This window comes from Arachis ipaensis, chromosome B10 (genome assembly GCF_000816755.2).
Source record: "Arachis ipaensis cultivar K30076 chromosome B10, Araip1.1, whole genome shotgun sequence".
Taxonomy (NCBI): domain Eukaryota; kingdom Viridiplantae; phylum Streptophyta; class Magnoliopsida; order Fabales; family Fabaceae; genus Arachis; species Arachis ipaensis.
This window is the reverse complement of record NC_029794.2, coordinates 135,874,807-135,884,152: the sequence shown is the minus strand read 5'-3', so window position 1 is coordinate 135,884,152 and position 9,346 is coordinate 135,874,807. Positions and strand designations below refer to the sequence as shown.

The following is a 9,346-nucleotide window of genomic DNA, read 5'->3' as shown; positions in this document are numbered from 1 at the left end:
GACTATATATTAGGTTTATTTTTATAAAATAAAAAAAAAATTAGATAGTGATTTTATTTGATATTAATGGATTAAAGGATTTTTTAAGGGTTAAGTACGATTTTCGTCCCTAAGGTAAGGGATTGAAAAATTTTTTTTCCTCAACTTTTTTTTCTTACAAAACCGTCCCTAAAATTTAACTTAATTTTAAAATCGTCTTTCGGACGAAAATATCCTCCCCTTCTTTCCCAAAATCAACAGAGAAGCTGAAGCTGAACCAAAAGTTGAAGCAGAAGCAGAAGCAATACCAATGAAACAACAACAACAACAACAACAACAACAACAACGAATAATAGAATCAGAACAACAACAACAACAACAAAAGTAACTAGAAGCAGAAGAACAACAACAACAATGGATAATAGAATTATAAGAAGAAACATAAAAAAATCATCATCATCATCATCGTCAAGAACCTAGAAAAACAAGAACCGAGATGCAGAACTCAGAACTCAGAAAAATAAGAAAATCATCAACATCATCGTCAAAACTCGTAATCATTAACAAAACTCAGAACTAAAATTCTTCTTCTTTCATTAACAAAACTCAGAAATTCTTAAATTCATCTTCAATTACAAGAATAAAAAATCTATAAATATAATTACTAACAATCTCTCTAGAAACCCTTGTTGCAGATTTTGCACATGACAACCACCACCACTTCTTCGACAACGACGAACCATAGGGTGCGTGCCAGACGCGTCGTGGCAAGGCGAGGGCGAGGGCGAGGAGGAGGAGCAGAAATGGCGAACGACGAGGAGCAGGAGTGGCAACAACAAAGAGCAGCGGCGGTGGCCCTTCCCCTTTCCTTCCCTCTTCCCTTCCCTTTCCCAAACCAAACAAACCCCTGGGGCGGTGATACCCTTCCCCTTTCCCCTTAACCCATTTTCTTTTTCTTTTATTTAGTTAGGGGTATTTTCGAAATAAAAATTAAAAATTTGGTAAAAATAATAATTTTAAAATTAAGTTAAATTTTAGCGATAATTTTGTAAGTAAAAAAAAGTTAGAGACAACAAAAATTTTAACTCCTATTTTAAAAACCAAAATCGTAGTTAACTCATTTTTTAATAAAATTTTAAAAGTCAATAAACTGATAAAGAACAAGCTAAGTATTACAAACACTCTTAGAAACATTGTTTATTTAAATCATCAGATTAATTTTACTTTTAAAATTAATTCCAACCGCATTATAAACACACACTCTTAAGAAACATTGTTTATTTATTGTCATTACTCATTAATATAGCAGCAGATTTATAATAATAATTACAATCATTAACCGGTTGCTTCCAAGTTCCAAGAGAGCATGTAGTCAAATCTTATGCAACAAAAATATCTCTTAGCTTGTGTATTTAACACTGACTATTCTACTTGGTGAAGCATATATATAGAGTGATCAGTGACTACATACATACACACACTAAATTAGAGTGACTTTAATTAAAGAGTAATAATTAAAGTAGGTTGCATATATATGAATATGATGAGTTCAATAACCACCAAGGAGGAGTACGATGATGCTTTCACCAAAGCTGCTTCCTTCGCATTTGCTCAGGTGTTTCCTGCAATCTTGAACGCTGCTGTTGATATGAACTTGTTTGATATCATATCAAAGTCAGAGAGTCCATTAGGCATGTCAGCTTCTGAGATTGCATCTAAGATTCCAAAGCAACACAGTGAAATGGGTAGCAGACTTGAACGCATGCTGCCATCATTGGTGGCTCGTTCTCTTCTGACTTGCTCCATTCGCACCATTAATGAAGATGGTGACACTGAAAGAGTTTATGCAGTTTCTCCTGTTGGACAATACTATACAAGTAGTCATCATGATGAACAAGGAGGCTCCTGGATTGCAATGTCAACTGTAAGCTACCAAGGTTACCGTCATCTTTGGTAATTAACCTTACTTAATTACCTTAACTTATTAGCTTTATTCATTATTAATAAGTTTTCCTTTCATCTCAAAAAAACAAATAACACATGACTGCGTTTGTTTCTGAGAACAAAATAAGATAAGATACTGAAAATAAGACATAAAGAATATAAATATCAAATTTGTTGTTTTTTTATATATATATTTTTTGTGATAAACTAGAATAAATTATGAAAATCTAATTTATCCTCATTTTTTTTTATTCAAACAATTTGAGAAGAAAAATATAATAAAAAATATATATAATTATAAAAAATTAACAAAAATAATAAAATAAAAAATAAGTTGTATCTTTTATTAGTGTCTGTGTCCTTTTTATCGGAATGAACACAAGATACACTAATGCAATGTCTCTTGACACAATATTTTTATCTATATCTCATGTCTCATCTATCAAACATAATATTATGTTTCTATGTCTTTGTCTGAGTGTCCCGTCCTCATAAACAAACACATACTAAGATATGCAGAAAGTTATAAAAATTGAGAAGTAGAAAAAGGAAAATTAATGATTATTATTTTTGAAAAAACAGGACAGATACAAAAGATGCAATATTGGATGCTAACAATCACAATCATTTCCAAAAAATGTACGGAAAGATGGCATTTGAATATATGGAGACAGACACAGAGTTAGGTAACCTTTTCGGACAAGCAATGGCACAAGCTGGGTCTTTAGGATTGAAACAACTTCTTAATGCATATAAAGGCTTTGAGGGAATATCAACTTTAGTTGATGTTGGAGGTGGATATGGACAAACTTTGAAACAAATTCTCTTGCAATATCCATCAATTAAAGCAATTAATTTTGATTTGCCTCATGTTGTTAAAAACGCACCCCCTCATCCAGGTAATTAGTTATTACTATTTTAATTTATTTTTATCTCATGTATTGAAATATACAAAATACATACTAAAAATATTACTATTTTGCATGATCACTGATAAGGGATAGAGCATATCGGAGGAGACATGTTTAAAAGTGTTCCAAAAGCTGATGCCATTTTACTCAAGGTTAGCATTTTATAATTATTCAAATTTATTGATTATCTAAGTCATCAATATATTTTATATTAATAAAATCTAACAAAAACTCCTCATTTCAGCATGTATGTCATAACTGGGAAGATGAAGAATGTGTCAAGTTTTTAAGAAACTGCTATGAAGCTTTGCCACCACATGGGAAGGTCATAGTTTTGGATGCTTTATTGCCAGAAATTCCAAAATCAACATCGTTTAAGGATACACAGGCTGTGGATCTCGATTTTCTTATGTTTCTAGTTCACGGTGGAAAGGAAAGAACCCAAAAACAATTTGAGAAATTATGCAAGACCTCAGGATTTTCACGATTTCAGGTTGCTTGCAATGATTCCTCAAATGTCGTTGCAGTCATGGAGCTTTACAAATAAAAATGAGAGTAAAATGACAAATAAATTCACGAAGATTTAGGCTTCGAATATATTAATTTAAGAAAAAAATATCAATAAAGTCTTATATGATAATAGATGTTGACAAATCATATTGAAATTAAATCCTTTTGTCATGATCATTGAGACTAATCTAAAAATAACATAGAGTGTACCACACATGATTCATGATGAAGATCGATAGATGACTAATTTACTGTTGTTAGCATCCGAAATAAAGAAAAGGTTGGCTACAATGTGTATCTTACTATCTAGTGACCTGAAATTATGTATAAATATATGTATAATTTAAACATAAAGATTGAAAGCATTCCAAACTACAAATTAAACATCTAAAAATAACTTTAAAAATAATTTAACATATATTTGGTGTGCGTTTTATTTTTATTTTCAATTTTTGTATTTGTTTTTATTAAAATTTTTGTTTTCTTTAAAAAAAAAAGAGACAATAATTTTTTATATTATTTTTACCTTTTTATCTCCAAACAAGTCCATGAGCTCAGTCTAAAATCTAGAAAGATGACTTTTCTGTTGTTAAATGTTACCCTCCGAAATTGACGAAAGGCTACAATGAAAGCTCAATTATGTTTATATTCTACTCTTTTAATTAATTATTAGGAAGCCGTCCAATCATTTAATTAATCTTTTGACAAAGTGTTCAATAATTAATCAACATATACATGCATGTCAATTTCACCCAACAGTTACAGCACCAAGCCACCAACGGTGAATGTTTACTAATGAGTTATAGTTCAAATAATATAAAGAAAGTTTAGGAGCCATTACTTTTATTAAAATATGGCTAGCACTTAACCAACAAAAGAGAAGTGAGTAATTTCACACTATTAAATAAAATCTCACACCATTCAAAACACCAATAATAATTAATTGATAGCTACAAATTACAAAATTTATTAAACCCAGCCCCTAACACTTCTCAATAGTATAATCTAGGGGTGGGCATGGTTTGGATTTTTATAAATCCAAACTGGATCCATTTCAGAACCAGTTTTATAGTTCATGAAACTAAACCAGAATTGGATTGAAGAGAAAAACCGGTTTAAAAAAATAAAAATCAATTTTAAACCGATTTTAGAATTTAAATCCGATTTTACTTACAAACCGATTTAAAATCCAGTTTTACGTATAAAATCGATTTTAAATCCAGTTTACATATAAAATCGGTTTTAAATCCGGTTTTTTTAAATCCAAATCTAAAATCCGGTTTTTTTTTTATAAAATCCAATTTTAAAATCAGATTTTTTAACCTAAAATTCAATTTTAAAACCAATTTTGAAAATCCAGTTTAAAACTAGTTTCTTCAACCAAAAATCTAATTTTAAAACTAGTTTTTAAAAATTCAATTTTCAAATCAGATATTTTAACAAAAAATCTACTTTTAAATCCAGTTTTTAGAAATTCAATTTTCAAACCATAACTTTTTTAAAAGTAAAATTAATACTAAAGTCATTTTAAAGTGTATAGGTTCATTACAACTAGAATTTGGTTCTTTATAAATCTAATGACAATAGCTAATCTATATAACATTTAATCATTCTCAAGACATCAAAAGAATACCACCAAAAAATATCTCTAAAACAACAACCACAAAATATCAAAAGATGCCAAATTGCCAACAAAATCATCAAACAACCACAACCTTTGAGGAAAATATATCTGCAAATAACAAAATATACCTTTGTCATTTTAAAACAAATCTTTGAATGAAAGTATTAAACCAAATGAAAATATTAAGCATACCTAGTCATCATCAAGATTATCAATTGATGCCGCCATAGAACAAGCACCATCATTAGAGGAAAATATATTTGCCAAGGAATCAAATTAATTATCAAGTCTATATTCAACAACTTTTAATTGGTAACTAATACCTAAATTCTAAAATAGAAAGATAACAAAAACAAAAATAAAATAAAATGAGAACAAATATGAAACAAATTTTATACCTTGATTAACTTGTTGAAGAACTTCACCATCATCATCTAAAGCAGAGAAAAGATCTTCCTTAAGCCAATCTCCTATGCAGACTAAGGCTTCTACCATTCTAGGTGGTAAGGAACTGCGGTATGGATCGAGGACTCTTCCTCCGGTACTAAATGCAGACTCCGAAGTTACCGTAGAAACAGGTATAGCCAATACCTCACGAGCCATATTTTCAAGAATTGAAAATCGGGTTGAGTTGACCTTCTACCAGTTTAGTATATCGAACTTATGGGAGTATGGCTCGCATTCTTCTTGTAAATATCTATCAAGTTCAGATCTTGTATTTGTTTTGCGATCGGTTGCTTGCAGAAAAAAGCCCATGCCATGAAGATCGGTATTAATGTTGTTGGCTTGAACATCTTGCGTATCAACTTCACTTGCTTCCTCAGAACTTTGGTATTACTGATAAAGTAACTTTATACACTTGGACAACTTTGACTTCAATTCGCCTTCTTTTTCTTCTCCAAAGAAGTAATCCAAGAAATAATTGACATACTCAAATCTTTTACATTGGATTAAGTACGATAGCAATCAATAACAACATATTCACCGAATCAGGATTGCCCCAATACTTCTCATACTTAACCCTCATCCTTTCTGTCATTGACATAGTACTAAAATCAATAGAATCACAAGAATGACGAATAAATCGTCCAATTGCAAATACTTCCTTCATATACATATCACTGGTAACATATAAGATACCAGAAACACATATAGTGGCATCACTGAACACTCGCAAAAAAGGTACAATGGACTCAACATACTCCCAGTCTGAATCAGAAGGAACACCTCTCCCTTTTTCTCCATTCATCTCTCCTATATAGGCATTATCTTTCAAAGCAAGCAACTCAAATGCTTTGCGATGCTTCAAAGCTACCTCTAACATTTGATAGGTAGAGTTCCACCTAGTCTCAACATCCATGCAAGGCAAGCCTTTATATTGGATTTTTTCTAGTTCAACACACTTTTGAAACCTACTAGCTCTAGATGGAGAAGATCTAACATACTTTACTGCACTACGAATCCTCAAGACTGATTCATCAATCTCTTTCAACCCCTCTTTTACAATTAAGTTTATAATATGTGCACAACACCTCATATGAATAAATTCACCATTCAAAATAATGCTATTCCAAGAATTCAATCGCTGCTTCAGATATTTAATTGCAACATCTATTTAATTTAGTTGGCTATACAAATTTAGTTTACACATTTAAAAAAAAAATAATTGTTACTTCAAACTCTTTAAAATGTTAAACTTGAGCTCCCACGCATGCTATATTGAAGGACTATATATTAGGGTTTTTTTTTTTAAATAAAAAAGCTAGATAATGATTTTATTTGATATTAATGGATTAAAGGAGTTTTTAATAAAATTTTAGAAGTCAATAAACTGATAAAGAACAAGCTAAGTATTACAAACACTCTTGGAAACATTGTTTATTTAGATCATCAGATTAATTTAACTTTTAAAATTAATTCAAACCGCATTATAAATACTTTTAAGAAACATTATTGTTTATTTAGTGTCATTAATATATCAGATTTATAATAATAATTAGTCACATTTTATGCAGCAAAAATATCTCTTAGCTTTGTATATTTGCCACTCACTATTCTACTTTTATATATATATATAGAGAGAGTGATTAGTGATTACATACACTAAATTAGAGTTAGTTAAAGACTAATCCTTAAAGTAGCATATATCAATGATGAGTTCCACCACCAATAATAATAATAATTCCAAGGAGGATTACGATGATGCTTTCACCAAAGCTGCTTCATTCGCATTTGCTCAGGTGTTTCCTGCAATCTTGAACGCTGCTGTTGATATGAACTTGTTTGATATCATATCAAAGGCAGAGAGTTCGTTAGGCATGTCAGCTTCTGAGATTGCATCTAAGATTCCAAAGCAACACAGTGAGATGGGTAGCAGACTTGAACGCATGCTGCCATCATTGGTGGCTCGTTCTCTTCTGACTTGCTCCATTCGCACCATTAATGAAGATGGTGACACTGAAAGAGTTTATGCAGTTTCTCCTGTTGGACAATACTATACAAGTAATCATCACGATGAACAAGGAGGCTCCTGTATTGCATTGTCAACTTTATTCTATCGAGGATATCGTCATGTTTGGTAACCATGAATACATTACTTAGCTTTTAAGTTATTTACTTTATTCACAGTTCTTATAACTTAACAAATTAAATTATGTGTATGAATAGGAAAGATATGAAAGATGCAATATTGGATGCTAACAATCACAACCACTTCCAAAGAATGTATGGAAAGATGGCATTTGAATATATGGAAACAGACAGAGAGTTATGTAACCTTTTCGGAGAAGCAATGTCTCAAGTAGGGCCTTTAGGAGTGAAATCAATCCTTGATGCATATAAAGGAGGCTTTGATGGAATATCAACGTTAGTTGATGTTGGAGGTGGATATGGACAAGTCCTCAAACAAATTCTCTTCCAATATCCATCAATTCAAAAAGCAATTAATTTTGATTTGCCTCATGTTGTGAAAAACGCACCCCCTCATCCAGGTAATTAATTATTACTATTTTAATTTATTTTATCTCATGTATTGAAATCGAAAATGTTTGGTAAAAAAAAAATCAGCTAAAAACAGCTATAACTTGTCTTATTTAGTATTTATTAATTATTGCGACAATTAATGAATGCTAAATAAGACAAGTTCTGACTGTTTTTTTTTTTTTGTCTCACTAGCGTTACTCTATTGAAAGATACAAATACATACTAAAAATATAAGTATTTTGCATGATCACTGATCAGGGATAGAGCATATGGGAGGAGACATGTTTAAAACTGTTCCAAAAGGTGATGCCATTTTACTCAAGGTTAGCATTTTATAATTATTCAAATTTATTGATTATCTAAGTCAACAATATGTTTTATATTAATAAAATCTAACAACAACTCCTCATTTCAGCATGTATGTCATAGCTGGGAAGATGAAGAATGTGTGAAGGTTTTAAGAAACTGCTATGAAGCGTTGCCACCACATGGGAAGGTCATAGTTATGGATGCTTTATTGCCAGAAATTCCGAAATCAACATCGTTTAAGGATACACAGGCTGTGGATCTCGATTTTCTTATGTTTCTAGTTTCCGGTGGAAAGGAAAGAGCCGAAAAACAATTTGAGAAATTATGCAAGACCTCAGGATTTTCCCGATTTCAGGTTGCTTGCAATGATTCCTCAAATGTCTTTGCAGTCATGGAGTTTTACAAATAAAAATGACAGTAAAATGACAAATAAGCTCACGAAGATTTACTCCCGCATCGAATATATTAATTTTTGAAAAAAAAAATATTAATAAAGTCTTCTGTGATAACAGATATTGACAAGTCATATTGAAATTAAATTCTTTTGTCATGATTGTTGGGACTAATCTAAAAATTATGTGTCAATACTCAATATCTATTATTATAAAAGACTCCATTAATACTTTTTTTTCAAGAGTTAATAACAAAAGTATTTAATAACAAAAAATATTAGTCGAAAACAACAATAAATACTAAATACGATGAATTTGAGCTATTTTTTTTGTGTTTTCCTAATATTATTATATTTATATAAAAGAAAGTTATGCATAAAGAAAAGCTTATTATTCAGGTTGTCCGTCCCACATTAAAATCCTTATCAACTTGCACTAATTTGCTTCTTAATTTGTTGCTTTTCATTCCTCTTCAATTTTTTTTTTTAAATAAATTCTGCAAAACATTGAGACAAATTCCTATATTGCCTAAATTGCGTGTATGGAAAACCTTTAAACATGAATTGAATTTTCATTGATTAATGATGAAGATCGATAGATGACTACTTTGCTGTTGTTAGCATCCGAAATTAAGAAAAGGCTACAATGTGTATTTTTTTTTTTTTTAATCAAAGATAGAAAACTCGAACCCGCAA

General features: G+C 30.6%; 2 protein-coding genes and 1 long non-coding RNA gene across 3 annotated transcripts; 2 read left to right on the top strand and 1 right to left on the bottom strand.

Annotated features, from left to right (window-relative positions):
* Window positions 1,459-3,635, top strand: LOC107622471 (isoliquiritigenin 2'-O-methyltransferase). The gene is made up of 4 exons (XM_016324375.2): window positions 1,459-1,932; window positions 2,506-2,822; window positions 2,922-2,986; window positions 3,079-3,635. The coding sequence occupies exons 1-4, from the start codon at window positions 1,514-1,516 to the stop codon at window positions 3,379-3,381; spliced, it is 1,104 nt and encodes a 367-aa protein (XP_016179861.1). The 5' UTR covers window positions 1,459-1,513; the 3' UTR covers window positions 3,382-3,635.
* On the top strand, window positions 1,514-8,772 carry LOC107622469 (isoliquiritigenin 2'-O-methyltransferase-like). The gene is made up of 5 exons (XM_016324373.2): window positions 1,514-1,543; window positions 7,158-7,546; window positions 7,636-7,958; window positions 8,209-8,273; window positions 8,366-8,772. The coding sequence occupies exons 1-5, from the start codon at window positions 1,514-1,516 to the stop codon at window positions 8,666-8,668; spliced, it is 1,110 nt and encodes a 369-aa protein (XP_016179859.2). The 3' UTR covers window positions 8,669-8,772.
* Window positions 4,855-5,249, bottom strand: LOC110267624. The gene is made up of 2 exons (XR_002355445.1): window positions 5,161-5,249; window positions 4,855-5,076 (listed from the first exon to the last, which is right to left on the bottom strand). It is a non-coding gene; the product is annotated as an uncharacterized LOC110267624 (long non-coding RNA).